A 16,622-nucleotide genomic window follows, 5' to 3' on the forward strand; every position below is an offset into this window, starting at 1 on the left:
AAACTCAAGTAAAACTCTGTAATTGAGGTTTTAAACACCAGAACTCATGTAAGACGACACGATTAACCTTTAACTAAACATCAAATGATGGCAGACTTTGTATTAAATCAGCATTTATTTAAAACTCTATTCCCAACAGGCCAGAGGACCAATGAGAGGCTGGCATCATGAGATAAGACAACTTCTTCTTCTTCTTCCTCTCAGATTTACATGTGTTCTTCACCAAAATAAAACATCTTCTATAGTTACATCAAACCAAACTGAAGCAAGACGCTTCCAACAGACAAACAGCAGGAAGAAATCTGAGTGTTTCTAAAGAATATTACACTTTTTACTCTTCTTTTGCACCTTTTTTACCTAAAAAACACATTTCAGGATTTTCAAGATTTCTTTCCATATTTGAAGTACCTAAAACTGACATCACCCGAAAGAAAAACACCAAATACTTAATTTGAATATAGTGATTCATTGGAGTAAATGGTCCATCTTTTTTTTTTATTAAATCAACTTTCAATGCTTTTAGACTGGAAATTTATTTTGGCATCTTTTGACAGTCGTTGGAGCGTCGAGGAGATGCAGATATATAATATGACCTTTATGTTAAAGTTATTTACTATATAAATGTCAAATCCTAATGTTCCCAAACTTAGACAGAGTCAACTAAAAACTAAAAACAATGTTCAATTCTGAGAACTAAACTCTGCAGCAGCAGAATATATCAGAACAATCAGCAGAAAGTCATCATTGATATAAATGGTCATTTGTTTAGGAGTTAAGCTAATGTCATCAATAAAAACAAACATCGCGGACCATTTGCCAACAGGAGCTAGCGTTAGCGCAGCTTTCGCATCCAAATATAAGTAAATGTTTGTCTAATATGAAGCATTTGTAGGACAGATGGCAACCAACATGTCTCGCTATCCAGATACTTGAATCGCCGTATACGTCTCTGGTAGAGACCTGTCAATCACTGTGTAGCCCCGCCCTAAAGCATCCCCTGCTTTATGGTCTGTGTGACTCTAAATGGACCATAATGTACTAAATGAACATCATGCTGTATTGAAGAAGACTTGAAACTAGAGATTGAGACCATAAACTCATGTTTACAATGTTTACTGAGGTAATAAATCAAGAGAGAAGTAGAGTCATTTTCTCATAGACTTCTATACAACCAGAGGAGTCGCCCCCTGGTGGACACTAGAGAGAATGCAGCTTTAACACATGAAGCTTTGGCTTCCCTTGTCAGACCCGGAGGTTGCCGCCTTACTTAAAACAATCGCTTAACAATTGCTAATTAACCTGAGGTAATGCTAACTGGAGTTAACTTAACTCCATTGACCTCTATGGTAAGTAGCTAGCGGGCTAGCCAGGATTGGAGCTGCTTTGAGTTACCCAATTTTCAGATCAGATCAGAATTAAATCCGATCAAACCAATATAATCCTGTGAGATCATTTTTGAAATACCGGCCCCAGGTAGCTACACTAGCTTAGCACGTCTTTACAAATACCCAAATTTATTGACGACTACATTCACAATTAGTTGGTTTCTTTCTGTAAAAGGACTAAACGAAAAATAATGCAAAAATAAGTCTGTCCAGTGCGACGTGAAACAGAAAATAAAGCAGTTTTTTTTAACAAGATGGAAATTGCCAACCTATACCTTTAATATTTAGACCTTTTATTCAGAATATTTACTTAATAGCAAAAAATTACGTGATAAAAGTAGTTAGAAAAAAAGTGATTCTTAGGATTTACAGCTAATGTACTGTCCTCTAAAACCTCCTTACTCTATCAAATGACGATTCACCTGCAAGATTTTACACGTTAGCTTCAACTGTTTTAGCACCATTTATAAGATAGTATCTTAGATCCACGGAGTTATTTCGTCTTCCCGCCGTCGGCCATCTTTTCCTGCACCACGCTCTTCTCCCTCCTGACCGCCGACGCACTCGTTCGGTTGCTTTTCTCCTCCAAAGTTTTCATCTGGGAAGCGTTTGGTTTCCTCTCCGGGAGCTCTGGTTTCTTCGTATCTACCTTCGCCAGCCTCTCCGCCTCCATCTTGTCCCGAGCAGCTTTCTCTCTGGCGAGTCTCAGCCTCTCCATCCTTTCCTTCTCCATCCTCACCTGTTCGATTCTCTCCTTCTCCCGGGCGATTCTCTCTCTTTCCTTCGCCATTCGTTCCCTCTCCATCCTCGCCTTTTGTTCTCGTGCAACTCTTTCCTTCTCCAATCTGTCTTTCTCTAATCTCTCCTTCTCCTGAGCAATTCTTGCCCTTTCCCTGGCCATTCGTTCCCGCTCCAGCTTTTCAGCTCTTTCTTTGGCCATTCGTTCCCGCTCCAGCTTTTCTTTTTCAGCTCTTTCTTTGGCCATTCGTTCCCGCTCCAGCTTTTCAGCTCTTTCTTTGGCCATTCGTTCCCGCTCCAGCTTTTCTTTTTCAGCTCTTTCTTTGGCCATTCGTTCCCGCTCCAGCTTTTCTTTTTCAGCTCTTTCTTTGGCCATTCGTTCCCGCTCCAGCTTTTCTTTTTCAGCTCTTTCTTTGGCCATTCGTTCCCGCTCCAGCTTTTCTTTTTCAGCTCTTTCTTTGGCCATTCGTTCCCGCTCCAGCTTTTCTTTTTCAGCTCTTTCTTTGGCCATTCGTTCCCGCTCCAGCTTTTCTTTTTCAGCTCTTTCTTTGGCCATTCGTTCCCGCTCCAGCTTTTCTTTTTCAGCTCTTTCTTTGGCCATTCGTTCCCGCTCCAGCTTTTCTTTTTCGGCTCTTTCTTTGGCCATTCGTTCCCGCTCCAGCTTGTCTTTTTCGGCTCTTTCTTTGGCCATTCGTTGCCGCTCCAGCTTGTCTTTTTCGGCTCTTTCTTTGGCCATTCGTTCCCGCTCCAGCTTGTCTTTTTCGGCTCTTTCTTTGGCCATTCGTTCCCGCTCCAGCTTTTCTTTTTCGGCTCTTTCTTTGGCCATTCGTTCCCGCTCCAGCTTTTCTTTTTCGGCTCTTTCTTTGGCCATTCGTTCCCGCTCCAGCTTTTCTTTTTCGGCTCTTTCTTTGGCCATTCGTTCCCGCTCCAGCTTGTCTTTTTCGGCTCTTTCTTTGGCCATTCGTTCCCGCTCCAGCTTTTCTTTTTCAGCTCTTTCTTTGGCGATGCGTTCCGTCTCCAGCTTTTCTTTTTCAGCTCTTTCTTTGGCCATTCGTTCCCGCTCCAGCTTTTCTTTTTCAGCTCTTTCTTTGGCCATTCGTTCCCGCTCCAGCTTTTCTTTTTCGGCTCTTTCTTTGGCCATTCGTTCCCGCTCCAGCTTTTCTTTTTCGGCTCTTTCTTTGGCCATTCGTTCCCGCTCCAGCTTTTCTTTTTCGGCTCTTTCTTTGGCCATTCGTTCCCGCTCCAGCTTGTCTTTTTCAGCTCTTTCTTTGGCCATTTGTTCCCTCTCCAGCTTTTCTTTTTCAGCCCTTTCTTTAACGATGCGTTCCGTCTCCAGCTTTTCTTTTTCAGCTCCGTCTTTGGCCATCCTCTCCCTTTCTAACTGTTCATTCTCCCTCTCCATCCTCTCCCTTTCTAACTGTTCATTCTCCCTCTCCATCCTCTCCTTTTCGGCCCTCTCTCGTTCTTTGGCCAATCTCTCCATCTCTTGTTTCTCTTTTTCTGCCCTTTCTTGAGCCAACTGCTCTTTCTCAGCTTTCTCCTTCGCTTCCTTCTCCATCCTTTCCATCTCAGTCTTCTCCTTCTCCATCTTTTGCTTCTCAGCCTTCTCCTTCTCCATCCTCTCCTTCTCAGCCTGCCTCCTCCTCTCCTCCCTCAGCTGCTCCTGCACAGCCTCCAGCGTCTTCATCTTCAGCGCCCAGGCCTTCTCCTCCTCTTCGGCGAGGAAGGCCCTGATCTCAGCCAGGGCGATGCGAGCGATCCTCTTGGCCTCCATCTTCTCGTGGATCATCCTAAGCTCCTCCCTCAGAGCGGAGCGAAGCCTGGCTCCTCTGACGGGACGGTCTGAGGTTTTGGATTTAAGGTGGAACTTTAAAGTGCAGTGTGAATGTGATTCACAGTTATGACTTGAAACACGGCGTTCGACTTGTTAACGTGATCACACAAAACAACACGGGAGGTGTTCAATTCAATTTATTCAGTTGAATTGAATTATTAGAAAAGGACGTGACATGCTGGTACACAATTTGTTCTGTTACACCGAAGAGCAAAGTCCTTGTTTAATTGTGTCGAATGCACTTCTGTTAAAATGCGTTTAATATAAATAAAATAAATGTACGAAATACATTAATTGGTTAATATTATGGATTAGAGATGTTTTCAAACAGCTTAATTTATTTGACCACCTGCGATACATTTTAAAAAATGTGAAACAAAAATAAATATAATTGAGACATCGTTCATTTTTAATGAATGCAAAGAATGCATAAATTAGTTGGCATCCATACATTTTACTGTCAACTGACTTAAGTAATCAATTATTTGTCTGCAAGGCTACAATAAAAGGATTTAGTCCAATGAAGTTCACACACAGAGGATCTACTTTCATCAATCAGCTGTGAAACCAAAGCCGTGCCTTAACAACATCAAGTCACAACAACAGAAAAGTCTTTATTTCAGACGTGCAGGCGGCTCGTTTTCATACCTCCGGTTGCGTCTCTAGCAGAACTCTCCTCTGCTTCAGCTGGATGTCAAATATTAAGATTATTTATTCACACGGTGAACTCATTTGCAGACAATAAATAAGTCAAATTCACATCAACAGATGGACACGACGAGAGATTAATATCACAAACTAACTCACAGACGATAAGTCACACACAAATCTACCTTTTGGGAGTTTAATCTCTTGATCCTCTGACGTCTCGTCTTCTAGGACGAAGAACACATAAAACTGTTTGATACTGAAGCCAAAAGAACCGTCACATCATCACAACCAGGCAGAGAAGCCACAACTACGGGCTGCAAGATTCTGGAAATGCATCAAGCTTTAGCAAACTTCACCACAAACACTCCAAAGCAAAACGAGGTGATCGACTCTAAAAACAGAAGTGATGTCAGTCGATAGATTAGTGTGCAATACCGCAATGGTGAGGCAGATATTGTACTATAGTGAAGTACATTCGATAGAGAAATTATTAATAAATAAAATAAGTTAATGTGTTTTAATAATCCAGTTATACTGTGTTCGAAATCGCAATCAGTAAAATACTGCCGGATATTACGAGCAGAAAGTGAAATTAAAACGATTAAATATTTAATTTTCTACAGTACATTTAGGGCGGGGCTACACAGTGATTGACAGGTCTCTACCAGAGATGTATACGGCGTCTCTACGTCACTCCTCAGTCCAGATATGGTCACTTCCTGTTCACTGGTTGCAAAAAAATACAAGATGGCGACGGCCATAACGCCGAACTCAAGGCTTCAAATTGTCCACAAACCAACGAGTGACGTCACTATGATTACGTCCACTTCTTATATTCAATGCATCGGTAGACGACACGGAGACACGACCCTGAAGGAAACATCTACTTCACTTCCTCCACTTCAAACACAGAAGAGGAAGTAATTAAACCAAAAGTAGGAAGTGTGTGATGTGTCTGCAGGCTGCTGGTTTTGTTGAGTAACTGAACTGGTCAACGTTTTATAGAACGCTAAGCTACAAAATAAAAGTCCTGCTCCTCTATGGAAACAGAACCATGATGACTAGAAGTAGAGAGAACTAGAACGCGTCTTTAGTGCAGAACAACAGTTATGATGTCATCAATCATTAAGAAGAAGAACAAGTTGAATTCTTTGATCATTTATTTTATAAAAATTGGAAAACAATCTCTCTGCTCTGTGTTCACTTCCTGTAGTTCAGTCAGAGTGTCTCCTCCTTGTAGTCACATGACTGTTGGTCTCAGATGAATCAATCATGACGTCATAGTTTCACACTTTAATGTTTCTACACATTCTGGTTAAAGTGAACTCTTTATTAGAGGAGACATTTATAATGACAACATGTAGAATAAAATCTTTATGATGAAATATCATGATTTTAAAGCTTCGTTTTGGTTGATTCTTCTGACGGAAGTCTTCGTCACACACGATGTGTTCAAGGACCGTCGGAAAGATGTAAGATCAGACGATATTGACGTTTTTTACAGCATCTGGTTGTGATAAATGGTGCGGTTTTGGTGATTGTTTAAAAACAAACATGCGTTTCCATCCTGCCAGCGTGTTTTTGGGGTTCAGAGCGTTAAACTACTTCAAGGTTGAACAACAACACGACAAATATAAATAAAGTAGAAGTGAACTTAGTGGACAAAACCAAGCAGGTTGTGTTATTTTTGGTTCACTCCTCATTGAAACCCGTTCAGATTTAGTACAGATGAGAATCAAAGGTTTCTACCTTTACTTTGACCTTTCTTCTTCTTCACCTCTTTCTTGTCCTCTACAAGGTTCACAAACAGACGGATCTGTTAGCTGTTAGCTTAGCATCACAGCAGGAAAACACACACACACACACACACTTTTATGACGGTACCTTTCCTCAGATGGTCTCTCCTGAGAGCTTTTAACTTCTTCTCATCTGAGCAGAACAGAAGAGGAACGTCGATGAAAGCTACACAGAAACACGGCGTAACACAAAGAAGGCTGGAGATGTTGCCGTTACATCGTTACAACCAGCTGCTGTTATGAACTGTAGAAGCACAGAAACACTGAGACGCAAACATGGTCAATGCATCACATTTATAAGATCTACAAATCTGTGATTATCAGTGGTTTACAGGCAGAAAGGTGTCGTTAATTTGAAGTGAGTCGCATTAATATCAACAGAACACAGCGGGATACACAAAACAGCCTCCAGTTGATTGATTGATTGATTGATTGATTGATTGAGGACAAGACGGATAAATCAGATGTACAGAGATCGTCTATTCTTCATCTCATGATGTTATTTAGACGTTTTTCTGCTCCCTGACCTCCTTTTTAAATAATGGAATATGGTTTATGTTCTTACAGATTATAGTTTATATGTTGTGTAAATAATAAAGAGTGAAATGAAGCTCGTAGAGAAGAATAAATATTGTTTCTGATCCCGTTTGAAGTGATGTTTGTCAATTTAAGAAATCATTTAAGGGAATCACTGTTTTAAAACAGTCTCTAAGTGACGATGATATAAATATGACAAAGAAATAAATGAATTCAAAGATGAAAGAGTGACGGTGACTAAAGTCTGTGTAAGTAATGAATGTAAATACACACTGTGGTGACGGTGGTCAGCATTAAATTAACTATGTTTTTATTATCTTAATCTTGGGCAACATATACACAAATAAGAAAATATGTCATAATCCAGCACAGGCTCTGCTTTATATCAAATAAACCACTAAATGAACTGCATCCTTTAATCAGAACTACTGTCTTCAGACCGTTTAGTTTCCTCCTGCATTTAAAGGCTGTTCTGCCCAGTCTGGCCAGTCTGGCCCTGCAGCGGGAACCAGACCGTCCTCCGTCCTCCTCCAGCCAGACCGGACCGCCTCACAGTCTGGTCCTCATTGGTCGTAGTGGGACCACGGAGCCGAGCTACCGGCTCTGCTTCCTGTCCTCCTACTGGTTCTGGAGGTCCAGCGGGACCCCTTTGACCTCCTCGTCTTCAGAGGAGGTCTTCTCCTCCTTCCCTTCCTCCCCCTCCCCCTCTACGGGTGAGGACACTACGTCATAAAGGGAGGTGAAGAAGCCATAGATCCAATCAGAGCCCTCCTCTGCTAAAATATTAAGAACCTCCTCAAGCGACTCGGCGTTCGCACTACCGCCGCCATCTTTGGTCAAGCCTGACGAGAGAGAGAGAAGGGGAGAGAGAAAGGGAGGGAGGAGGGAACGCAGAAAGGATGGGAGCAGAGGTGGAGATGGAAAAAGGGGGGAGGGAGAAGAAGCAAGGGTGAAGCACAAAGTGGGGGAGGACGTGAGGAGGTATGTCAAGAGGAAGAAGAGAAGGAAGGAGGGAGAGAGAGAAGGAAGGAGGGAGGAGAGTGTGAGAGAGAGAAGGAAGGAGAGAGAGGAGGAAGGAAGGAGGAGAGTATTGGAGGAGAAGGAAGGAGGGAGGGAGGAGAGTATGAGAGAGAGGAGGAAGAAGGAGGGAGGTGGTACAAAGGAATGGAGAGCGACCAAAACAAAACCAGGACAACAAAATAAAAGATGACGAAGCGGGAAAGAGAAAGAAAGCGAGTTAAAGACGAACATGAACCAAAGACAACAACAACTTCCTGTCTCCGTCTCGTCAGGCTTCCTCTAAACTACAGAGGCGGCCATCTTGGCTCCAGTTTTGGGTTCACTACAGCTGTTTGAACCCAAAATAAACAGATTTAGCTGTAAATCTAATTACAATAAACAGATTAAAATGATGCTGAAATAACTTCATCATGATGCAGATTTGTAAAAAGTCTGAATTCATGTTTTGTTAGTTCTCTCCTCAAGATGACAAGTTTTAAAATGCTTGTTTTCTGAATGGTTTGCATTGATCAATGCTATGCTAAGCTAACATTGTAGCAGCTCCATCAACACTCAACATAACGTCATGTAGTCGTCATGTACGGAAGTGTTGTTATTGTTTGTACCATCTGGTTTATATATTTATATATATATATATATATATATATATACACATATACATACATACACACACGTTTCTGTGTACTAATACGAGGTATCGGAGATACAATGCATGTATTTTTCCTGCTTTTAACACCATCAGATGATTCCAACGCTACTGTGAACGTCTCTTCAAACGTTCTTCTTTCAGGCAACAAAACAAACCGGCCATCCCTCGCTGCTTTAGTAGGTTTCACACCACAGAAGAAGAAGTCGGTTACCGTTTTAAAAACCGAGGCACACGCAGAAAAAACAGGCAGAAGAAGAAAGAGGAACAAAGAAAGCGGACTTGCCGAGCAGAACTTTAGCATCTTCAACGTCAAAGTCTCCGTCTCCATCGGTGTCGTAGGCCGTCAGTTTACCTGAGGGAGGAAGAGGAGGAAGAGGAGGGGAAGAAGGAGGAAGTTAATTATTGAACTAATTTGCATAAATGAAACATCTTACTTTAGGGTTTTGATGCATTTGTTTTCTCTAATAAGTTGTAATTTCTTGTATTTTAACATACAGCACAAGTGTTTTATATTAATATGACACGACGTTCTCAGGCACCCATGAACACACTTTACATATCATGTAAGTGTTCATGGGACTGAAGCTGTATTTGAACTGTTGCAGCCTTTAGGCAGCGACACAAAGCTATTAATAAGAACAGAGGACGCAGCATATTAATAGCACAGCAGTGTGTCAAAGAGCATGAAGTGTGAGGAAGAGGAAGGATGTGGTGGAGGAAGACGATGAGTCCGTCATCTGTTCTGAAGAAATCTACAAAAACCTCATTTCAGAATCTGAGTCCACATGCAGACGATAAACCTACAGCAGGCGTAATTTAAAGGGCCAGTACACTGTTTATAGGGTTTTTATATCATTCTGTAGCTTCTTAGTGTCGTTTCTTATGTATTCAAATAACAACGTTCACATTTTGGTTGAATTACGTGTGTTTTTGTGTTAAAGATGCTATTTTCCCCACACGACCTGATGAAGGTTCCTGCACGATGACGTCGCTACGTATAACATTAATAATAATAATAATAATAATAATAATAATAACAGAAAGATCAGTGAGACAACAATAAACTCAGGAATAAATAAAATAAAAAAATGTAGTTAAATAAAATAAATAATAATAACAAAAGACATAATAATAATAATTTAGTAAACCCCCTGGCCCTCTCTAATGCGGTTGCATGAGGTTCTTCTTCATAGTCGGTGTATTAACGACTGTAGGAGCCGATCAGCCGTCAGATCAATCAGTAGGAACCAAGACCAGGAAGTGGATCTGTGATCTACCACCAGACTCCACTGCAGCACTGCTTCTACCTCTCACAGCACAGGAGCTACTGGTTCTACTGCTAAAGTGACACAACAACACAAACACACTGATGGAGGAGGCAGCAGTAGAGCAGCAGCTCCTGTGTCCTGAGAGGTAGAATCAGTGTTTAGTGGATGCAGTCTGGAGGGAGATCACAGCTTCAGTTCCCCGTCTGACAGCAAATAAAGAGGTGAAGACATTCTAAATAAAGCGTTCATTTGAACTGATATTCATTCTTTTAAGTGTCTAAAATACGTCCACAGCAGAACATTTCATCAGCGCTGAAATCTACGTCATGGATTAGTGGACTTTTCCATGTAAAAAAACAAAATACAGTCGACCTGTAAAGCTTGAAGCCGTTCTCATGCGAGTGCTTTCTGCAGGTGAGAAAGAAACTGCTGCTGAGTGTTTGAGGCTTTCTGAGCGAGTCGACCAAAAGAAGAAACCAGTTTAGTTTCTCTCTTGGTCTTTGGTTTCTTAGAACAGCACTTCAGTCACACACGTCTCTTTCTCTCTGAGAAGCTCTAGTTTGTGATAGAAAGTAGAAGAAGAGCTGCAGATCGTTTCTGTTTGCAGCAAACACAGAGAACAGAACACTCTAGATATAACATTAGTGTGACACAGATGCTAGTAGATATCTATAAAGACCTTAAAGTAAACCTTAGTGTGTATTCTGGCGCCCCCTGTGGACAGACATGGCAGTGTTTCTGAGGCACAGACTCCATGTGAAAACCTCTGGTTTTACTGCAGCGGGGTTTATCCTGAACTCTTTTCACCTCATTACATCCTGTTTGAAGCGTCACATTCTTGGGAGCAGTTTGGTGTGAAAATGTCAGTTTAGAACCTTGAGACCGTACCTTGTAAAACTTCAGAAAAGTTCATACGAAACTCCTTAGCTCTGGCTGCATGCAGAGAAAAGAAACAAGAGAAGAAGAAGACAGAGTAAAGATCACTGCAGGGTGAACCTACACCTCTGAGAGCAGAAGAAGAAGAAGAAGAAGAGTTAGTGCAAAGAAGTACAGAGTCACAGAGAGACACACGGCTGCATGAAGCCTTAAAATATATATGTACATTGATATAGATATATATAGATATATATAGATATATATATATATCTATATATATCTCAAAGATTAGATTCAGTCTGCAGCTGCTTCACAGTAAAAGTCATCCAGAGAAGATGGAGGCTTTTACTTTGAAGGATTGGTCATCCACAAACAGCACATTCGCTGCCAAAAAGGTTATTTTTACACAGTTTTATATTGTCTAATACAAAACCAGCACAGTGATTATCATCATTATTATTATGCTTCAAAAAACACACATTTCTATTAAGCTATTTCTTATAAAAGTAAGCAAATAAAATCCTAAATGAGGCTCTTTCATCACCTTTGTTTTCCAGCTCATGAAGCCCAGAAACACTTTACACACAGAGAGCAGAGAGATAACAGACAATCTGAGAGAAACATGTCAGCTGACACGTACAGCTGTGTGTGTGTGTGTGTGTGTGTGTGTGTGTGTGTGTGTGTGCGAGTGAGTGTGCGTGTGTCTGAGAGGAAGAGCTTGTGAAACTCCTGCATGACTGTCATAACCACATAAAGACAGACAGTTCCTGTATGAAAACCAACATTTTGAAAACTTAAAGTTCAATGTCTGAGTCTGAGTGTGTACGTGTGTGTGTGTGTGTGTGTGTACGTGTGTGTGTGTGTGTGTGTGTGTGCGTGTGTACGTGTGTGTGTGTGTGTGTGTGCGTGTGTGCGTACGTGTGTGTGTGTGTGTTGTGAAACAGAAACTAAGTCAGCAAATGTCACAACACAACATTATTTGGTTTTGCTGTCAAAAGTTCTGAAAACATGAAACCCACTCGTGCTCGTTTATCAGATTTCACGTCATTATTTCTCTCTGGTAGAGACCTGTCAATCACCGTGTAGCCCCGCCCTAAAGCATCCCCTGCTTTATGGTCTGTTTGACTCTAAATGGACCATAATGTACTAAATGAACATCATGCTGTATTGAAGAAGACTTGAAACTAGAGACTGAGACCATAAACTCATGTTTACAATGTTTACTGAGGTAATAAATCAAGAGAGAAGTAGAGTCATTTTCTCATAGACTTCTATACAACCAGAGGAGTCGCCCCCTGGTGGTCACTAGAGAGAATGCAGCTTTAACACATGAAGCTTTAACTTCTGTAGCTCATAATTATCAGATCTACATCTTGTTATTGCGATGCGTCTTCTAATAAGTATAAAGATTGTTTTGTGTAATTATGACAAAACATATCTTATAGTCGTCTTTTATATTTTAACTTCCTGCTTTTTAACGAACCTTCATGTGAAGCTACGTCTGTTATTTGGTATAAGAGTTGGAGGCAAATGTTCAGTTTCATTTGCATATAATTGATCACTAAGTGCATCGATTGTTTTCTGTGACTCACACATTTTAAATTCATATATTCACACTCTTTTACATTTAGTCAGATTAAACTGAGGAGCATCGACAGCTTCAATCGTCATGTAAATTTAATTTAATTTAATGAAGGGAACATATATCCTCCCTGTCTGGACGTCTTCCTTCATCAACGACGTAAACGTAACTCGTCTTACTCACCGATGACGCTGTCGTAGTCCACGATGTCGAAGTAGACCACGGCCACGGAGCTCCAGACTCCCAGCAGAGCCAGGACCACGAACCAGGTAAACATGGAGTACTTGGCTCCTTCTCCTCCTCCTCCTCCTCCTCCTCCTCCTCCTCCTCCTCCATCTCCTCCTCCTCTCTCCATCCTCTTTCCATTCTTGCTTTCCACCGGCGTCTTCCCCTCTGAGGACATGAAAATGTTTTCGTATTTTAAAGTGTGTAACTTTCTACGTTGACACTTCAGACCCTGTTAGTGTTCTGCAACGTCTCCATTAAGCTTTTAAAAAACACTTTGAACTCTTTTTATATAAAACTTTATTGACACAAATCTACGGCCAAAGACAACATGGCAGGAAGCCAGAGAGGGCAGGCCGACCCAGGAATAGAGCGAGGGAGTCAACACGATCCACAAAAGAGAGGAAACGACAACAGCTGACAGCTAATAATGACCTCGATAGAAGATAGAAACCACAAACAGTCTTTTATCGGACTCTTCTCATGAAAATATCTGGTTCTTTGACAAAAAAAAAGCTAAAAAAGATACATACATGAGTCAATATATCTAATTAGAGCTTCAAATTCTGCTACTTTTGTTTTTTAGAGATGTGCTCATTAAGTTTCTTGGAATTAATTCTGCATTAAAAAAGCATAAAAAACGACTAATCGACGAAAAATAATCTTAGCCACTAACATTCGTACGATTTTTGTCGACTAACATTCGTACGATTTTTGTCGACCAACTTTGTTACGATTTTTATCCACTAACATCTGTATGATTTTTGTCCACTAACATTCGTACGATTTTTGTCGACTAACATTGTTACGATTTTTGTCGACCAACTTTGTTACGATTTTTATCCACTAACATTCGTATGATTTTTGTCGACTAAACATTTTGTTGATTTAAACTGACTTTCTCTGCAAAGAATCCCTCAAAAGCACCTTTTTAAATCTAAAGATGTGCTCATAACTTTCTTTTAGCGTGAAAAAAAGCATAAAAAACAACTAATCGAATAAAGATAATTCTTGGTTAATTTTGCATTAATCCACCAAAGATAACCCCGTGGTTCGTACACAACCATGAAGCTTTTTGAATGTATTACAGCTCTAAGCTAATCAGGATTTTCCCTGAATCCAATGTCACTCAAGACTTTCTGTGGCTGCTTCACTACGTTATCAAGTAAAAGCCCCACGCAATTCTCTGAGCTGGAAGGCTTTTATTTTGAAAATAAGCAAGAGATTGTATTGAGTTTGCATTAAATTCATGATACACAACAATTCAAACATTCAAAATGTTGAGCTATGAAACAAACTAAATACCAGCAGATATCCACGAATGTGTCATTGAGCTCTGCTTCACAAGCCAAACCAAGCTAAACCAAACCATGCCAAGCCAAGCAAAACCAAACCAAGCTAAACCAAACCAAGCCAAGCCAAACCAAGCTAAACCAAACCAAGCCAAGCTAAACCAAACCAAGCCAAGCTAAACCAAACCAAGCTAAACCAAACCAAGCCAAACCAAGCCAAGCTAAACCAAACCAAACCATGCCAAACCTTTCCTACCTGTCTCCTGGACGTCGGGCTGCACTTCCTCCTTGGTCTGTGAGGCCGCCTCCTCCTCCTCCTCCTCTTTAACGCCTCCTAACCAAACCCAACCGGGCCAGATAAGAACCAGACCAAACCAAACCAGGTCAAACCTTGTTCCTGTACCAGGCCTACCTGTCTCCTGGACCACAGGCTCCACCTCCTCCTGCATCAGCGGCTCAGCCTCCTCCCCATACACCTCCTCTTCAGTGTACACCTCCTCCTCCTCTTCCTCCTCCTCCTCCTCCTCCTCCTCCTCCTCCTCTTCAGCATGGATCTCCTCTACAGGAGCTGGGGAGGCTGTGGGGGGGTAGGAGGCACCATATTGTTGGCGGTAGCGCTGCATGGACTGACTCGGGTCTCAGCTGGACCCACAAAAACGGGACCAGGCGGGAACCAGTGAAGACCAGTGCACACTAGACCACCATAAAGAAAGTGACCAACGATGATCAAGAACCGGATAAAAACAGACTGAGAAACTATTCAGAAGCTCTTTAAGAAAAAGTTCAATCACAAGATCCAAGAAGAAGAAATATTCCAAAAGATATTAAAGATGAAATCAGTGACGAAGACGACGACACAAAGTGACTGAGAGCTCAGCAGGAGAGGGACTGAGCTCCTCCTCTTCCTCCTCTTCCTCACTACAGTCTACTGGCCTCCAGAACCTGATCCTCACTATTATTAGAGCTGACAAACCCAGAGACAGTGTGTGTGTGTGTGTGTGTGTGTGTGTGTGTGAGATGCCAGAGAGGACAGAATAGCCCACCAAATAACCTTGACACTTGTTTGTTCTCACACACACACACACACACACACACACACACACACACACACACACACACACACACACACACACACACACACACACACACACACACACACACACACACACACACACACACACACACATTTAACACCATTTAAATATTACTAGGTCACAGTAATTGTACACCAGTACCAACACAATACCTCACATTTAATATAAAATACGAAAAGTACACGATACTTTACTTCAGACCTGAACTCTGAATAGAGAATTAATGAGTCGATTCATCAATAATCACAACAAGGCTGAATGAAAACATGTGAACCAGAGCCCTGGACTAGTACCCTGGTCCAGAGCCCTGGACTAGTACGCTGGACCAGAACCTTGGACCAGAACCTTGAACCAGAACCCTGGATCAGAACCCTGAACCCGGGTGGATCAGGACTAGAACTCGTACCGCATGTTTGTGTTTTGGTGAAAGGTTGTAAAGTCAAGGAGAAGAGAGGCAACAAGGAGAGGAAACAAGGAGAGGAGACAAGGAGAAGAGACAAGGAGAAGAGACAAGGAGAGCAGAATGGAGACAAGGAATGGAGATAAGGGGGGAGACATGTAGAGGAGACAATGAGAGGAGAGAAAACAGAGAGAGGAGACGAGGAGAGGAGACAAAAGGGAGAGGAAACAAGGAGAGGAGACAAGGACAAGAGAAGAGGAAAGGGGAGCAGACAAGGAGAAGAGACAAGGAGAGGAGAGGGGAGGAAATGAGGAGAGGAGACAGAAGGGAGAGGAGATGGGGAAAGGGAGGAGACAAGGAGGAGAGAGGTAACATGGAGAAGAGACAAAGAGAGAAGGGAAGGATTGGAGACAAGGGGGGAGAGACAAGTAGAGGAGACAAGGAGAAGAAACAGAGAGAGAAGAGGGAACAAGGACGTGAGATAGAAGAAAAGGAGGAGACAAGCTAAGTAGAGGAGACAAGGAGAGGAGATGAGGAAACAAACAGAAGAGTATTAGTTTTGCATGGCTGTATGCAAACACGACACCAGAACATCAACCAGTAAGTGAGCGAGCAGCTCTCTGCTAAATAAACACAAGTGAATAGCTTGTTAGCTTTATTGTTAGCAGACCATCATCTCTGGTAGCTAGGTTAGCTTAGCATCAGTAACCGGGCCACTGCCATGCTGCTGCTGGACAACAAGCTCTCCGTCACACAGAGCATGCTTCTACTTTACAAAGATGAAGTCATACATGTTCTTTTATTGTTGACAGCGAGCTAACAGTGGCTAAACTAGCTCGGGCTTCCTGCAGCGCGAGGACGTCAAAAAAACAGACTCTATGCTAATTTCTTCCACTTGAATATACTTTTATTTATTAGGAACGCAAACAAACTCACAAAACACGATTTAACACATGCGCATAGACGGTTTAAACCCACTCCTCAATTCGGCACCGGTTAATCACACAAGCTGTCTTTAATGTGTTTAAATCGGGTGTTTCACTGCTGCTCGTGACCGCTGCTAGACGCGTACTGTCGCCTGAAGAGGGCTGGAAACCCGAGGCGGGTCCAGCTGAGGAAGATGCACACGGTCCCGGTACGTGAGCCGAATCAAAGAACACATCTGCATGTTCCCAAAAACGTGTTTAGTTTCGTTCTGCCGCGAAGAAAACTCCTTTAAATGACAGGAAACTCACCTTTCCTGTGGTGAGCTTTGGGAGTCTTCTTCTGGGCCAT

The 16,622-nt window shown here is 42.0% G+C and overlaps 2 protein-coding genes across 2 annotated transcripts in view; both read right to left on the bottom strand.

The window, feature by feature from the left end:
* The window catches only part of LOC142937762 (aspartyl/asparaginyl beta-hydroxylase-like), a 28,893-nt gene extending 12,271 nt beyond the window's left edge, over positions 1 to 16,622 (bottom strand). Inside the window, exons 1-6 of the mRNA XM_076080846.1 lie at positions 16,583 to 16,622; positions 16,420 to 16,458; positions 14,110 to 14,187; positions 12,520 to 12,729; positions 10,767 to 10,811; positions 8,894 to 8,962 (exon numbers count right to left, since the gene is read on the bottom strand). Coding sequence (XP_075936961.1) covers positions 8,894 to 8,962; positions 10,767 to 10,811; positions 12,520 to 12,729; positions 14,110 to 14,187; positions 16,420 to 16,458; positions 16,583 to 16,622 — 481 coding nt within the window. The remainder of the gene's footprint in view (positions 1 to 8,893; positions 8,963 to 10,766; positions 10,812 to 12,519; positions 12,730 to 14,109; positions 14,188 to 16,419; positions 16,459 to 16,582) is intronic.
* Positions 1,366 to 4,897, bottom strand: LOC142937376 (uncharacterized). The gene is made up of 2 exons (XM_076080260.1): positions 4,791 to 4,897; positions 1,366 to 4,644 (listed from the first exon to the last, which is right to left on the bottom strand). Exon 2 carries the CDS (start codon positions 3,910 to 3,912, stop codon positions 1,879 to 1,881), a length of 2,034 nt encoding a protein of 677 aa, XP_075936375.1. The 5' UTR covers positions 3,913 to 4,644; positions 4,791 to 4,897; the 3' UTR covers positions 1,366 to 1,878.

This window comes from Anarhichas minor, unplaced genomic scaffold (assembly GCF_050575085.1).
Source record: "Anarhichas minor isolate MPS153535 unplaced genomic scaffold, ASM5057508v1 ptg000074l, whole genome shotgun sequence".
NCBI classification, from domain to species: domain Eukaryota; kingdom Metazoa; phylum Chordata; class Actinopteri; order Perciformes; family Anarhichadidae; genus Anarhichas; species Anarhichas minor.